This window comes from Rhodotorula graminis, assembly GCF_001329695.1.
Source record: "Rhodotorula graminis WP1 unplaced genomic scaffold RHOBAscaffold_7, whole genome shotgun sequence".
Classification (NCBI taxonomy): Eukaryota; Fungi; Basidiomycota; class Microbotryomycetes; order Sporidiobolales; family Sporidiobolaceae; genus Rhodotorula; species Rhodotorula graminis.
This window is the reverse complement of record NW_017264934.1, coordinates 1,125,755-1,141,266: the sequence shown is the minus strand read 5'-3', so window position 1 is coordinate 1,141,266 and position 15,512 is coordinate 1,125,755. Positions and strand designations below refer to the sequence as shown.

General features: G+C 68.1%; 4 protein-coding genes across 4 annotated transcripts; 3 read left to right on the top strand and 1 right to left on the bottom strand.

The window, feature by feature from the left end:
* Window positions 1-89: 89 nt before the first annotated feature.
* RHOBADRAFT_36993 (uncharacterized protein) lies at window positions 90-3,465 on the top strand (the record flags this gene model as incomplete). Its single annotated transcript, XM_018413402.1, has 7 exons — window positions 90-248; window positions 350-1,147; window positions 1,223-1,728; window positions 1,802-2,642; window positions 2,712-2,829; window positions 2,902-2,973; window positions 3,082-3,465. The coding sequence occupies 7 exons, from the start codon at window positions 90-92 to the stop codon at window positions 3,444-3,446; spliced, it is 2,859 nt and encodes a 952-aa protein (XP_018271050.1). The 3' UTR covers window positions 3,447-3,465.
* A 441-nt stretch (window positions 3,466-3,906) lies between these two features.
* Window positions 3,907-7,712, top strand: RHOBADRAFT_53911 (uncharacterized protein; the record flags this gene model as incomplete). Its single annotated transcript, XM_018417055.1, has 8 exons — window positions 3,907-4,013; window positions 4,294-4,322; window positions 4,488-4,912; window positions 4,983-5,168; window positions 5,252-6,086; window positions 6,158-6,329; window positions 6,429-7,543; window positions 7,623-7,712. 8 exons carry the CDS (start codon window positions 3,907-3,909, stop codon window positions 7,688-7,690), a joined length of 2,937 nt encoding a protein of 978 aa, XP_018271049.1. The 3' UTR covers window positions 7,691-7,712.
* A 748-nt stretch (window positions 7,713-8,460) lies between these two features.
* RHOBADRAFT_15125 (uncharacterized protein) lies at window positions 8,461-9,325 on the top strand (the record flags this gene model as incomplete). Its single annotated transcript, XM_018412240.1, has 5 exons — window positions 8,461-8,483; window positions 8,578-8,721; window positions 8,793-8,932; window positions 9,023-9,141; window positions 9,224-9,325. 5 exons carry the CDS (start codon window positions 8,461-8,463, stop codon window positions 9,323-9,325), a joined length of 528 nt encoding a protein of 175 aa, XP_018271048.1.
* A 928-nt stretch (window positions 9,326-10,253) lies between these two features.
* Window positions 10,254-15,456, bottom strand: RHOBADRAFT_53909 (uncharacterized protein; the record flags this gene model as incomplete). The annotated part of the gene is made up of 10 exons (XM_018417054.1): window positions 10,254-10,401; window positions 10,471-10,577; window positions 10,651-11,108; window positions 11,179-11,363; window positions 11,439-12,053; window positions 12,119-12,315; window positions 12,389-13,928; window positions 13,993-14,065; window positions 14,135-14,192; window positions 14,260-15,456. 10 exons carry the CDS (start codon window positions 15,454-15,456, stop codon window positions 10,254-10,256), a joined length of 4,578 nt encoding a protein of 1,525 aa, XP_018271047.1.
* Window positions 15,457-15,512: the final 56 nt, after the last annotated feature.

Sequence of the window (15,512 nt, the reverse complement as noted above, 5' to 3'; positions counted from 1 at the left end):
AAGCAGCTCAGCGTTCATCTCTGATAGCCTGCCAGCCCGCGCAGAGTCCTCGCGCGAGACGAGAGCTCCTCCCCTCGCCTCATCAAACGATGCGACTCTCCCCCCCTCCCTCGCCGTCCACCTCCTCCGATGAGGAGTCCTTTGCGTCCACGGCAGCTACGACCCGCTCGCCATCGCCCAAGCTCGACGCCCTGGGCGGCGCCGGCCTTCCCTCGCCGTTTTACCCCCCGACCCTGGCCCGTCAGCACGTCGGCCCAGCTGAACACTCGCCCGCGCCTCTGCCCGTCGAGTGCGTCCTCTGTCCCGCTGTCAAAGCCGCACAGCCTGTCCCACTTTTAAAGCCGCACAGAGTCCTGACCACCTGCGCCACAGGTTTCCCCTGCTCCCGTCGACGAGCAACCTCCCCCTCGAGGCCGACTCGGCGACCAAGGGCACGCCCGACGAGTGGATCCCGCGCGACGAGGCCCTCGTGCGCCTCACCGGCCGGTTCCCGTTGAACTGCGAGCCGTCGCTGCCCGACCTGTGGGCCGCCGGGTTCCTCACGCCGACTCGCCTTCACTACGTCCGCAACCACGGCGTCGTTCCGCGCGTCACGGCCGACGAGGGCCTCAATTGGACGCTAGACGTCGGCGGCCTGTGTGAGCGACCCTGCACCCTCACGCTCGCCGACCTCGTCGACCCGCGCAAGTTCAAGACGGTCACGCTCCCCGTCACGCTCGTGTGCGCGGGCAACCGCCGCAAGGAGCAGAACGTTGTCCGCAAGTCGCTCGGCTTCTCATGGGGCCCGGCGGGCCTCTCGACGGCGCTCTACACGGGCGTCTACCTCGCCGACGTCCTCGACTACGTGCGCCCACGCGCCGAGGGCCAGTTCGGCGAGCCGGGCTACCGTCGACCGGAGCACGTCATCTTCGAGGGCGCCGAGGACCTGCCCAACGGCAAGTACGGCACGAGCCAGCGCCTGCGCGCCGCGCGGCAGAAGGAGAAGGGCATGCTCCTCGCGTGGGCCCACAACGGCCAGGCGCTCGAGCCCGACCACGGGTTCCCGCTCCGCCTCGTCGTACCAGGCCAGATCGGCGGGCGCAGCGTCAAGTGGCTCAAGAAGATCGAGATCTCGGACAACGAGTCGCAGCACTACCTCCACTTCTGGGTGCGTCCGCCGTGCCGCTCGACCCGCCCTCCTCGTCCTCCTCGTCCTGACCCTTGTCCTCCCCCCTTCCTGCAGGACAACAAGGTCTTGCCGACTACGCTCACCGGCGAGGAGGCTCGCGAGCAACGAGACTGGTGGCACGACCCCAAGTACATCATCAACGACCTCAACGTCAACGCCGCCATCGCTCGTCCCGCTCACGACGAGCAGCTCGTCGTCGCCTCAACTTCTCCCGCCCCCTCGAACGACTCGCCCTCGCCTTTACCCGGGCAGCACTACGTCGTCGAGGGCTACGTCTATGCCGGCGGCGGTCGTCGGGTCACGCGCGTCGAGGTCACGCTCGACGACGGCGCCTCGTGGTCGCTCGCGCAGCTCTCGTACCCCGAGGACGCGTACCGGCGTGTCCAGTTCGAGAACAAGAAGGTGTGGGGCTCGTTCGACATGCACGAGCGCGACGAGTCGTTCTGCTGGGCGTTCTACAAGCTCGAGGTCGCCGTCGACAAGCTCGCCGACTCGAGTTGCGTCGCCGTGCGGGCCATGGACGAGAGCCTGCACCTCATGGGCAAGACGATGTACTGGAAGTGCGTCGCGACGTCCTCCTCTCTCTCCTCTCTCTGCGCGAGAATCGTCGCTCACGGTCCTCGCCGCCTGCAGCCCGACCGGCATGATGAACAACTGGTGGTTCCGCGTCGTCATTCACCGCTCGATCAACAAGGCGGGCGAGACCGTCCTCCGCTTCGAGCACCCGACCATGCCCGGCCTGCAGCCCGGCGGCTGGATGCAGCGCCTCAAGGACGACGGCCTCGATCCCGCCGAGCCGACCTTCACCGAGAAGTCGTCGTCGTCCCAGCACGAGCCGGTCGCCCGTGTCGTCGCACTCAAGCCGCCGTCCGTCATGATCAAGCCGGGCGTCGACCGCAAGATCACGCTCGCCGAGCTCAAGGCGCACAACACCGACAGCGAGCCGTGGTTCGTCGTCGAGGGCCAGGTCTACGACGGCGCGCCGTTCCTCAAGGAGCACCCGGGCGGCGCCGAGAGCATCACGATCGTCGCCGGCGAGGACGCGACCGAGGACTTTATGGCGGTCCACTCGATCGACGCGCGCAAGCGCCTCGCCGACTTCCACATCGGCACGCTCGTCGTCGACGAGGCGCCAGCACCTGTCGGCGTCGCCGCCGCCGTCACCGCCGCCGCCGCCGCCGCACCTCTCGACCCGACCTTCCTGTCCAAGTCCAAGTGGAAAGGCGCCAAGCTCGTCTCGATCGACTACGTCAACCACGACTCGCGCATCTACCGCTTCGCCCTCGAGCACCCGCAGCAGCCGCTCGGGCTCCCCGTCGGGCAGCACGTCTACGCGCGACTGCGGCGCAAGGCCGGCCGAGCAGACGGCGGCCCGCCGAGCGACGGGCCGCCGCTCGAGGGCGAGCTCGTGCAGCGCGCCTACACGCCGGTATCTCGTCAAGGAGCCGAGGGCTTCCTCGACCTGCTCATCAAGGTGCGCCGAGCCATCCTTCCTCGGCCGCTCGCGAAACCTGCCCTGACCGACGTTCTCTCCCGCCGACAGGTCTACTTCCGCACCTCGGCGTACCCTCAAGGTGGCAAGATGTCGCTCGGGTTCGAGGAGCTGCAGGTCGGCGACGTCGTCGAGTTCAAGGGCCCGCTCGGCTCGTTCGAGTGGCTCGGTGCGTCCTCTTTCCCTCGCTCCCGTTGCCTCTCTCCGACGTCGTGACTGAGCTCGCTCCTCTTCTGCGCAGGCAAGGGCACGTGTAAGTGGCGCGGCGTCGAGCGCAAGGTGACCAAGGTCGGCATGATCTGTGGCGGTTCCGGTGCGTCCCCGTCTTTCTGTGTCCCTCTCTCTCCTGCCGCACCTCGGCGCAGCGGCATGGCCTCGTCCTCTCTCGTTCCTGAATTGACGTCTTCCTGCCTCGCCCCAGGCATTACGCCAATCCTGCAGGTGCTTCGCGGCATCGTCCATGACCCGCACGACGCGACGACGACGGTGCACGTTCTCAACGCCAACAAGACCGAGGCCGACATCCTCATGCGCGCCGAGCTCGACGAGCTCGAGAAGGTCGCCGGCTCGACCCGGTACGCGCAGCACCTCGTCCTGTCGCAAGGTCCCGACGACTGGCCGTCGTCGCGCGGTCGAATCGGGCGCGAGCACCTCGAGCGACACCTCCCGCCACCCGCCAAGGACGCCCTCGTCCTCATGTGTGCGCCTCCGGCCATGCAGGACATGGTGTCGACCCACCTCGCCGAGCTCGGCTGGGACTTGTCGACCCAGGTCGTCGTGTTCTGAGCGGGTCCCTCTTCCTCCTCCCCTTCATCCCGCCCTCGTCCTCCTCCCTGTTGCTCAGTGCTAGACAGTAGATCCTCCTCTGTATTTCGACGCCGTTTAGAGCTCACTGTCGCCTCGCCGCGACCCGAGAGCGTCGTCTCGCACAGTCTCGACCGCGAGCGGCACGTGCGAGGGCAGCGTGTCCGCTTTCTCCCTCTCTCTCTGTCCAGGCAACTCTCTCGCTCATGGACAGCGAGGGACAGGTTGTCTGCATCTCGAGAGAGAACCGAGCGCGAGCGACGTGATCGAGCTCCTGCTCGCTCTCTCGACACACTGCCGCTCACCGACCAGCGCTGCACCTGCCTGCTCGTGCCTGCTCGTCACCTCAACACCACCTCTCGCGCGCACCTGCGCCAGTGCGCCGTCCACCAGCCTCGCGTGCCGACCTCGAGCGCGCGCCGAGCCCGCCTCGCCGTCGACCATGGACAGCGCACCTCGTACCGGCGACAAGAGGGGCCCAGTCGGGGCAGGAGACATCAAGGTGAGCTTATCGCAACTCTACGACGGCCTGCGCCGTGCCCACGAGGCGTGACGGGAGCTCACCACCCCAAACTTGCCCCGCCCTCTGATGAGGATGCAGGCCACCTCCGCAGGCGGCACAGCGGCCAAGCGCTCCCGACAGCGACAAGCACTGAGCTGCGCAGAGTGCAGAAGGTGCGCCCCCAGCTTCTCTCCTCGAGTCGCGAGCTTCCACCACCTCGCACTCCCACCTCCACCCGATCGAGTTCGAGGTCGAGCGGGGGACAAGTGGTCCGGGTCGGTCGCTGTCCGCTCAGTCACGTACTGACCATCCTGTGCCTCCTCGCAGGCTCAAGCTCAAGTGCGACCGCGTCTTTCGTGCGTCCCTCTCTTCCTCTCGACCTCTTCCGCCTTCCGCCCTTGTCCGCCGAAACTGACGGTCGTCGTGACCTTTCCCTCGCCCCTCCCTGTCCCCCTCACACACCGTGTCGCCTCCCTATACATCATCTGCCGACACACGCCGTCCCGACGCACCGCCCACAGCCTGTACGGCCTGCCGCAAGCGCGACTGCGCCGACATCTGCCCGATTGGCACGGCCAAGCCTCCTGGTCGTGCCGTCCGCATCGCCGCCGAGTTTAGCGCGCTCCTGCGCCGAGTCGAGCAGCTCGAGTCGACCATCCGCGACCTCGGCGCCGAGGACCGGATCCCGCCGCCGCTCAACCTCGAGGAGGCGACCAAGCGCTCGACGACCGTCACCAAGGCGCTCCAGGCCGAGATTGCCCAGCCGCGCGAGGACTCGAGTCAAGATTACGAGGAGCAGGGCTCGGACGGCGAGGAGGGAGCAGAGCAAATGGCGGGCGACGCCGCAGTCGAGTCGGTCCTCGTCGGCGTCGGGTCGCTCAGCATCGCCGACAGTGGGCGCACCCGGTTCCTCGGCACGTCAGCTGGTTCGGCCTACTACTACGACGTGCGTCGCAGCCTTCCTCGAGCATCATCAAAGCCGGATCCTGACGCTCGAGCCCTTCCTCCCACCGCAGGAGAACGCCGAGCAGGACGACAGCGACCACAGCTCGCTCGCCGACGAGCCGACCGCACTCGGCGACGGCATCACGCGCTTCCCGTACATCCAGCTCGGCAACGCGTACCCGAAGGCGTCAGAGCTCGAACGACTGCGCGGGTACCTCCCCGACGAGGCCGAGGGACGCCGACTTGCCGAGAACTATGTGCGCCCTGCTCTCCCTCGCTCTCTCGCGCCACGACAAGGACGGCCCTGACCTGAGTCTCTCTCTCTCTCCGTCCCTCGCAGTGGAAGTACCTGTCGTTCCAGTTCACGCCGCTCGAGGAGCAAGTCTTCTACGAGGACTACCTCGTCGCCGCCTACTCGCCCCACGACCCGCACGGCGCCAAGCTCGCCGCCGTCTTCATCATCCTGTCGCTCGGCAGCGTCTTTGACCCGTCGGCCCCGGCCACGCCCAACGCCAACGCGCACCAGTACTTCGTCCTCGCGCACAACACGCTGGCTGCGTCGCGTTTCCTCGCCAACTCGACCCTCGCCGGCGTGCAGACGCTTCAGCTCAGCGCCAACTTCCTGCTCAACAGCCACGACTTTCACCAAGGCGCCGAGACGTTCTGGCCCATCCTCGGCATGGCGAGCCGCATGCTCGTCACGCAGGGCCTGCACCGCGACGGGTCGAGCTTCGGCCTCACCGGCGTCGAGCTCAACCGCCGCCGGCGCGTCTTCTACGAGCTCATCACGCTCGAGCGCATGCAGGCGTTCATCAGCGGGCGCCCGTACACGCTCCAGGCCGCCCACTTCGACACCCAGATGCCCGCCGACGCCGACGGCTACCAGCGCCAGAAGTGGCGGATCGGGACGCTCATCGGTCGCGTCATCGACCGGGCGTTCTCGGTCGCGACACCGTCGTACTCGACCATCCTCGGGCTCGACCAGGAGCTGCGCGAGCTCGTCAAGGAGACGCCGGCCGAGTGGCGGTCGGGCGCGCTCCCCGCCGACGCGTTCGTGACCAAGCCGTCGGGCATTCCTCAATTGCCGCCGACGCCCGAGCCGCACGAGCACGAGTACGACCTTGTCTTTGTCATGCGGGCGCACACGCTCGACGCCATGTTCTCCCAGGTCCTCTGTGCGTCGTCCTCTTCCTCTCCTTCCACCCTTCTTCTCGGATTGCCCTGACCCTCTTCCGCCTCCCTACAGTCTACCTGCACAAGCCGGCGTTCGCGCAGGCGCTCCTCAAGAACTCGGACGAGCCGCTCAAGTCGCCATGGGCGGCAAGCGTCGCCGCCGTCTCGCTCGAGACGGCCGTCTACTTGCTCGCGGTCGCCAAGTCGTGGACGAGGCTACACCCGATCTGCGCGCGGTGGTGGCAGTGCGTCCCCCTTTCCCTTTTTCTCTCTCCTTGTCGACGTTCTCGTACGCTCGAGCCTGTTCGTCGGACGGTCGACTGACCTTGCCTCCCCGCCTGCAGCATCTTCTTCCACACCTACGCCTGCTCGGTCGCTCAGGCGAGCCTCGTCATCAAGAGCCCTCGGTCGATGCTCGCGCCGCACGCCTGGTCGCAGCTCAACGAGGCGGTCGCCATCTTCGAGAGCGCGGGCGCCGGCGGCGCACCCGTCGCGTCGTTCGTCCCGCGCCTGCACGTCCTGCGCGAGAAGGCCTACCTGTCGCTCCAGAACGTCATCTCGGTGCCGCTCGGGCTCGGCGCCGGTCGGCCGGGCGAGGACATGGGCGACGCGCTCGCCGAGGGCACCGACGCGAGCCGGTTCATCCTTGGGCCGCCGACTCGGCTCGAGCGCAAGCCGCGCAAGAAGGCGGCCGTCGGCGTCGTCAGCGGCGCTCGAAGCTCGCCGGCGAGCGAGGGCCTGTCGCCCGAGGGCCCATCGCCGAGCGCCGTCCTCGCCCACATGCTCGGCGGCGCGCCGGCTCTCTCGGCGCAGGCTCCTCCCGTCACCATGTTCCCGCCGCGACCGAGCGAGGCGTACCACCCGCTCGACTCGCCCATCCTGCGCCGTCCCCCGCCACAGCAGCACCAGCAGCAGCACCCGCTGCCGCCGCCGCCGCCGTCGCATCAGCAGCCACCCACGCCGCCGCAGCAGGTCTCGGCGCAGACGGCCGCTGCCATGTACCTCTCGGCGCACCACCACCCGGCGCAGCAGAGCGCGTACTCGCCGCAGCCGCAGCCGCAGCCGCAGCAGATGTCGTACCGCCAAATGCCGCTCGGCCAGCCGGCCCACGCCCACCGCCCGCCTTCCTCCGCACACGCTCCTCAACTTCCCTCGGCGCCGCAACCATATCCTCCTCCCCAGAATCACTACCTCGCCGGCCACGTCGCGCAAGATCCCGGTCAAGGTCCGCCCAACTACGCCTCGCCGCCAGGCCGAGCCGAGTACGGCGCGGCGCCGAGCCCGCTCTTCAACCTCGTCAGCTTTGCGACCGACTTTCCGCTGCAGCAGGGCGGTGCAGCGCCGGTGGTCGGCGAGGCAGGTGGGGGAGAGAGGCGTGGGTTTGGGTCGGTCGAGGCGGGCGAGGAGCAGCAGCTCGCCGGCATGGACGGCTCGCAAGGAGGCGAGCATTGGCCGCACTGTGCGTCCTCCTCCTTCCTTTCGCGTTCTCCCTCGTCATCGCGCACCTCGAGACTGACCTCGCTCGCCATCGCTCGCAGGGCTCGACTCGCTCGGGGCGGGCAGTGCAGGCTTGCCGTCGCCGCTCGATTTCAGTCGCTTTTCGTGATGCAGCGCAGCGCATTCTCTCGACGCGAGTGCCCTCGAGAGCTGGGAGAGCGTCCGGCAGTCGTCGTCCCTCGTAAGCGATGAACGAGAGCGCGAGGCGAGAGTGCTATTTGGATGAGCTCGCGATTATTATTTGGCACGTTGGTCCGGCGCGCGCCGCCTAGTCCCCAGGTCGCTCTCGCTCTCACCTCGGTCACGGCGGCACGAGCCACGCTTGCCAGTCGCCGACAGCGCTCGCCACGTCTCGACCGACCAACGCCGCCTCGCCTGTCCGCCGGCCGTCGCCCGCCGCGGTCCCTCGTCGTCCTCATCAGCTCCGTCAACCGGTCGACCATGTCGGACCCTCGCCTGCGCATGCGCGAGCAGCACGCCCAGCGCACCTCGTCGCCTTACTTGAACGGCACGCCGAGCGGTGCCGCCCCCGCACCAGGAGCCAGTCTCGCTCCTGCGCCTCCTCCTCCTCCTCCTCCCGGCTACGGCGGGCCCAACAGCTACAACGCCCCGCCGCCGTCCGGGTACGGCCAGCAGCCTCGTCCGCCTCCATCCGCCGGCTACCCGTCGTACAACAGCGGCGGCGTACCGTCCTATGGCGCTCCTCCTCCGCCCGCCGCAGGTCTCGCGACCGTCACCCCGCCCTCGGCAACCACCCCGATGGCGACGCCGCCGCCCCAGTCGCTCAACGCCGCCGCCAGCGCCAACGAGGCCGACAAGCAGCACGGCGGCAAGCGCGTCACGTTCTGCGTCGTGTGCGCCAGCAACCAAAACCGCTCGATGGAGGGGCACAACGTCCTCGCGTGCGTCCCGCCTCTCTCTCTCTCTCGCCACCGTTCAGCCATGTTCTTCTCCGCACGAGCGTCGACTGATACACGACGGTGTTTCTGCTCGCAGCAAGGCCAACTTTCGCGTCATCTCGGCGGGTACGGGCTCGGCGGTGCGCCTTCCCGGCCCGAGCGTCGACCGCCCAAACATCTACGCGTTCGGCACGCCCTACGAGCACATGTACCAGGACCTCAAGCAGAAGGACGAGCGGCTGTGCGTCTCCCTTCCCCTCTCTATCGCCTCAAAAACCTACCGACCTGACCCTCGCCTTCCCGCCCTCGCAGCTACACGGCCAACGGCCTGCTCAACATGCTCGACCGTAACCGCCGCATCAAGCAGGCGCCCGAGCGGTGGCAGGAGAGCTCGCAGGTCGCCGACGTCGTCATCACGTGCGAGGAGAGGTGCTACGACGCCGTCATCGACGGTGCGTCCTCGCTCTCTCCGGCCTCGGCGGCTGTATCGACGACCGAAAGACAGCGAGTACTGACTCTTGGTCCTTCTGCCACTCTCGCAGATCTTCTCACCAAGGGCGGCGAGCTGAACCGGCCCGTGCACGTCATCAACGTCGAGATCAAGGACAACCACGAGGAGGCCCTCATCGCCGGCAAGGCGTTGCTCGACCTCTGCTCGGCGGTACGTCGACTCGTTCCCTCTTTCGTCTCGGTCTCAACTCGTTCCGGGACCTGACTCATAAGAATCCTCGTCGTGCCCGCAGATCGAGGCGTCCAGAGACCTCGACAGCGAGATTGACGACATCCTCGCGCGGCAGCAGGAGCAGCATCCGCACCAGCTTCTCCACACCGTCATGTTTTACTAGAGCGCTCGAGCCCGTGAGCATCGATAGAGGGTGCAACGAGCAGTGTCAGCCCGTCGCTCGCACCCCTCGCGTCCCTCGAGAGCTTCCTCGTTCGCTAGCTCGTCGCTCGACAAGGTCTCGCTGAATCTCGCAAGATCTAGCGAGATCTGGTCAAGCTTCGCGAGATTTGGCGAGATCTGGCCGGATCTTGTGAGCAGCGACGGTCTCTCGCGAGGTTTGACGCGGAGGTCCAGGAGGAGGGACACGATTTCTCGCTGTGCAACCTCGCTCTTTCTCGACGGTGCGAGGCGGGATCGACTCGACGAGACGAGCATTCGACGATGCGCCCGAATCTGCAGCACGCTTCTCGTCGTGCCCGCTCGACTCTGCGTCGGGAGGAGGTCCAGGAGGAGGGACACGACTTCTCGCTGTGCAACCTCGCGCTTTCTCGACGGTGCAAGGCTCGATCGACCTATCGAGACGAGTACTCGACGATGAGCCCCAATCTGCAGCACACTTCTGGTAGTGCCCGCCCGACTCTGCGTCGAGGAGGAGGTCCAGGAGGAGGGACACGATTTCTCGCTGTGCAACCTCGCTCTTTCTCGACGGTGCGAGGCGGGATCGACTCGACGAGACGAGTATTCGACGATGCGCCCGAATCTGCGGGACCTTTCTGGTAGAGTCCGCTCGACTATCTTCCCGAGAGCTCTCGAGCGTCGCTCGTCGACTTGTCGCTCTCGTCGCTCCCGTCGCTCTCCTTGCCCTTGCAGCCTGCGTCGATAGCTCGAGACGAGAGATGAGAGCAAAGTGGGAGAGCTGCGATGCAACAGGGAGGACTAGACAAGGCGAGAAGGCGAGCGCGAGAGAGGCGGAGAAAGAAGGAATGCTCGAGTCGCAAAGATAGACAGCTAGACACACGTAAGGCACACACGCCCCTCGACACCCTCCTCTACGCAAACCCACCCTTGCGCACCGCAGCGAATTTGCTCGGCCGAGGTCCGAGCGCCGAGCCCGACTTGGCGCCTTTTGCGCCGGGCCTGCTCGCCGCTGCCGCCGTGGTCGTGGTTGTCGTGACGGTCGTGCGCTTGAAGCTCGTCCTGGAGAAGAGGCACGTCAGGACGAGGCTCTGAAAGGAAGAGAGCCGGGCGGAGAGAGAGAGGACGCACACTGCGCTGCGACCGCCGCCGACATTGTTGGTCGTGATGCTTGACTCGTCGCGCTCGCTGTACTTGACCGTCGTGCCGTGCTGGACCCCGAAGACCGAGAGCTGGGACTGCGTCGGCGACGAGTTAGTCAGGTCGGGCTGCAGAAGAAGAGGGAGGAGGAAGAGAGGGAGAGAGACGCACGTCAAGATCGGCAAAGTCGTCGACATGGGTCGCCTGGACGACCGTCGTCGAGCGGTGCTTGAGGTTGAGCTTGAGCGGCGCCGCCGGTGACGACGATGCGCCGAGGTGGATCTGCGGCGACCGATCGCGCAAGAGGCGCTCGTCGTACGTCTCGTCGTCGCGCTCGTCGCGCGCGACCATGTCGACGTCCTCGTCCTCGTCGAGCGCTCGCCGAGCTCGCGACTGCTGCACGGCGAGCTCCTGCGCCTCGCGGAACGAGCGCACGCGCAGCTCGGGCGCGTCGACGCGGCCGAACACGTCTTGCGCCCGGTCGTCCTCCTCGATGTCGGCGTCGCCGTCCTCGTCGTCGTCCGACAGGCCGTGCTGCGTCTCGAGGAACGCGTACTCGCCGACCTTGGCGGTCGGGACGAACCCCTGGGCGAGGATGTTGCCGAACGCCTGCGTCTCCTCGTTCTCCTCTGCGAGCGGGAGGATCGAGAAGGTCAGGAATGGCTCGTGTGAAAGGACGAGAGAGGGACGGCGACGCACTGAGCTGGCCGATCGTGAGCGACTCGACGCGAGCCTTCTTCTCGCGGTGGCCGTTGCGCGACACGTACTCGTCGTCAAAGTCGTCGTCCGACAGGTCGTAGGCGCCGCGTTTTTGGCGCTCCTTGCCGTCGACGACGCGCTGTGCGCGCTTCATCGCCTCGGCCTCGGCCTTCTCCTGGTCCTCCCTGCAGGGGTCACAAGGGTGTCAGGGTCTGTGCGCCGATCGCCGAGAAAGAGATAAAGAAAAAGAGAGGACGCACTGGAAGCGGCTGCGAGCGAGCTTGTCCTGCTCGTCCTGCACGTCGCGGTCGACCTCCTCGTTGTCGACGAGCGACTCGAGCTCGGCGTCATGCCCGTCCTCGTCCTCGTCGCCGCTCAGGCCGCCGAGACCGAGCCCGACCTCCTCGTCCGACAGGTTCGCCTCGGCATCGACGAACGCGTTGCGCATGCGGCGACGAGGCACTTGCTGCGCCTCGGCCGGCGCGTCGACGTGGGCTGCGCCGGCCTTGAGCGCGTCGAACGCGTTGCGCGGCGCGGTCGGCTGCGCCGCCGACGGCAGAGTGTGCAGCGCGTCCTGCGTGTCCTGCGTCTCGTCGACCTGCGCGTCGTCGAGCTGCGTCGCCTCCTCGCGAGAACGGGACGAGTCGACCTCGGTCGGGGCGAGAGGCGCGAGGCTCTCGAACGACGTGAGCGCCGCGGTGCGCCGCAGTCGGGTCGGGTCTTTGGACAGCTGCGTCGGCGTCTCGGCGGTCGCGACCTGCGTCTCGTCGAGCGCCTGCGACTGCGAGTCGAGCATCGACATCGACTGGCGGTGGTAGGCGGGCGAGTCGGACGGCGAGTCGAAGAGGTTGGCCGGGCGGGTCTGGGTGAGGAAGCTGCGGGCGGCCGAGAAGGTCAGTCGCTGCTGAGGAGGACGATCGAGAGGAGAGTCTGGACGCACCCCTTGTCGTTGATGTACTGGCGCGGCGCAGGAAGCTCTCGAGGCGTTGCCGGCTCGAAATCGTTGAACCCGCCGCGAGCTTCGAGGCGAGCGACGTCGGCGGCACGCTCGGCGGTGCTGATGAGCGGCTGTGCGGCGAACATGGTCGGCGCAGGTGCTGACAGGTCGTCGTTGGCCGGACGGAGGAAGCCCTCGACCTGGAGGAAGAGGTAGGTGCGTCAGGGGGGATCTTTCAAGAAGCTCGACGGCATTGAGAGAGAGTGGACGCACCTGGTCGTCGCCTCCTGCTCCCTGGCTGAACTGCGAGTCGAAGAACTGCGAGAAGCCGCCGGCGTTGCCGCCGTCGCCGAGGAAGTCGCCGAACGCGACCTTGGCCGGAGCTTGAGCTGCGACGGACGGCGTCTTGACGACCTCGGTCGGCGCGAGCTCAGTCGGCGCAGGCGTGTCGGACGTCGAGCGCTCTTGCCCGTCGTCGTCGTCGTCGCCGTCGGCGATGCGGATCTTGTGGGCAGTGCGTCGGGACGTTGGCGGCGGCGGCATCTGCTCGTCCTCGTCCTCGTCCTCTGCCGCCTCCTGCGTCGCCCGAAGATGGCGCTCCGAGTTCTGCGACGAGCGAGGCATGACGAGCTCACCCTCGCTGTCGACCTCGTCCTCGCCGTCCTCGTTGACGGCCGTCGCGACCGTTGCCGGCGCGAGCTCGTCGGCCTCGCTGCCGAGCGCGTCCGGCTCCGAGCCCGAGCCCGAGCCCTCCTCGGCGTCGTCCTCGTCCTCGCCACCGTCGACGTAGTCGCCGTCCTCGTCCTCGTCCATCTGCTCGTCCGCCTCCTCCTTCTCGCGCTTGCTCTTGATGAGCGCGTCGACATCGACCGACTGCAGCTCCTGCTGGTCGCCCTGCGCGGCGGCGTTCTGCTGGCGCTGCCGGGCGCGCGTCGCGTTCCTCGTGCGGACGGCGAGAGCCTGCAGCTGGACCTTCTCCCTCAGGCCGGCGCTGAGCTTCTCGTGCGTGATCTCGACGGGCCGGCTGCTCTTCTTGGCGCGCGAGGTGGACGACGACGCGAGGATCGTAGACGGGAGGTGCTTCTTGCGCGTCGAGGTGAGGTTCTCGTGGTACCGCGCGTCGAGGTGGCGGCCGAACTCGTGCCCGGCGGCTTCAAGCTGGCTCTCGCTCGGGAGCGCGTCGTCGCTCGGCGGGTGCGCGAGGTCGACGCCGGCGATGCGGGCGAGCATCTTGCGCGGGTCGTTCTGGGGGCGTGCGGGCGTGTGGGCGAACGCGGCGAGCGTGTCCTCGGCCTGCGACGACGACGCGCGGACCGTCCTCGACGGCGCGCCGGGCATCTCGATCTCGAGGTCCGAGTCCGAGTCGGCCTGCGCGGCTTTGGCGGCGGCGAGGGCGGCGCGCTTCTTGTCCTTGAGCGCCTGCGCGCGACGAGCCTTCTCGCGCTTCTCGTCGTCGCGGCGCATCATCTCGGCGGGCGCGAGCAGCTCGTCGTCGTCGTCGTCGTCGTCGCGGGCCACGGCGGCGGTCGGTGCGGGCGACCGTCTGCGCTCAGGCCGGTCGCCGAGCGCGAGAGATTTGCGGACGCGGTGCGGGACGGGCGTATCGTGGTCGCCGTCGGCGATGGGCGACGTTGCCCGCTGCTTGCCGAGCGCCTTGGACGAGAGCTTGAGCTTGGGGATGGGCGTCTGGGCGACAAGGTCGTGAGGCGGCGACGAGGTGACGATGGCGTCGGACGAGGAGGAGAGGGTGATGGTCGCGGAGGGGCCGCGGGTGAACGTGCTGCGGTTGACGACGGGAGGTGGAAGGGACGAGCTGTGGAAGAGAGTACGAAAGCCGTGAGCGACGGCTCGCGAGATCCAGGGAGAGCTCGACGCACAGATGGTGCTGCTTCAGGGCGTCCGAGACCGACAGGCCGACCTTGCGGGTCGCGACGAGACGCACTTCTTGCTCTGCAGGAGCGGGAAAAGGAGTGTGAGTATCGGTGGAGGAGGGAGGAAGAGGCAGAAGAGGAGACGCACGACGGTTGAGGGCGGCCGTGACCTTGTTCATCTCGTCGAGCTCCTTCTTGCTGAGCGACTGCGCACTCGTGAAACGAGTCAGTGACGGCGAAACGAGGGTTCAGGAAAGAGGAACGAGGACGCACCTTGACTTTCTTCTCGGTCGACCTCCTGCCCTTGGCCTTCTTCTTGCCCGTCCGCTCGTCCGAGTCCTCCTCGATCAGGTCCTCGAGGAAGGGCGCCGGCTCGGGCTCGACGAACTCCTCGCCCCTGGCCGCCGCGAGCTCGAGGCCCCGCTTGCGCGCCTCGGCGTCCTGCGCGTCCTTCTTCTTCTGCCACAGCCGGCGCACCTTCTCGGCCGCCGACAGCTTCGGCGTCGACGCCTCGTCGTCCGACGACATGACGCGGCGCGCCGTCGCGCCGGGCTTGGGCGCGCGAGACGGCTGCGGCGCGTCGGCCTGCTCGTCCTCGTCGTCCGAGTCGAGGACGGCGCGCGGCTTGCGGGCGCGACTGCGCGCCGTCGGCACGACGTCTTCGCTGTCGGCCGACTGCGTCGAGGCGAGGAGCGCCTCGATATCGTCCAGGTCGCGAGATGGGGACGAGGGCGAGGCGGAGCGGCGCTGAGCGGGCGAGCGCTGGGAGGAGGAGGTGGGGCGAGAGGACGAGCCCGACTCGTTGGTGATGGTGAGCGGGGGGAGGGACGACGAGGTGGGAGGGAGGACGGTCGTGGCGGCGGTCGTGTCCTCGGGACGGGCGTCAAAGTCGCGGTCGACGTCGGCGAGGAGGTCCTCGAGAGCTGGTCGGCGCTTGAGGAACGCGAGCGCGCCCGTGTCGTCGCCCGACGCGGCGTCATCGTCGCCGCTCGAGTCGCTGTCGCTGACGATGGCGGCCGCGATCGACGGCTTGTTGCGCGTGCCGGCGAGCTTGACGGGCTCCTCGTCCTCGCTCGTCGGGTCGGTCGACTGCACGTCTCGGCGAGTCGGCGACGACGAGGCTTGGACCGGGCGCGCGCGCATCGTCTTGTCGCCGTCGGCGTCCGACTCGGGCGAGAGGTGCTGCGCCTTGAGGGCGGGCTCCGAGTCGGGGATGACGAGGGTCGAGTTGCGTCCGAGGGCGCGACCATCGTCCTCGACAGGCTCTGCGACCGCCGGCGCGTCCTCGACAGGTTTGCGGCCGTATGTGCGCGTCACCTTGGTGCGCGGGGCAGGCTCGGTGCCGGCCGTGGCGGGAGGCGGACGCGAGGTTGCGCGCGCGGTCGATGGGGAGGACGACTCGGCGGCGGGCGAGGTCGGGTCGAGCGTGGGCGGGGGCGAGCCGCTGAAGGAGACCTCCATCGACGACATCGCGCAACTTGCAGGCGTGCAGGCGGGTGGCTGGGGCGGTGGTCGCGCCGGCGGAG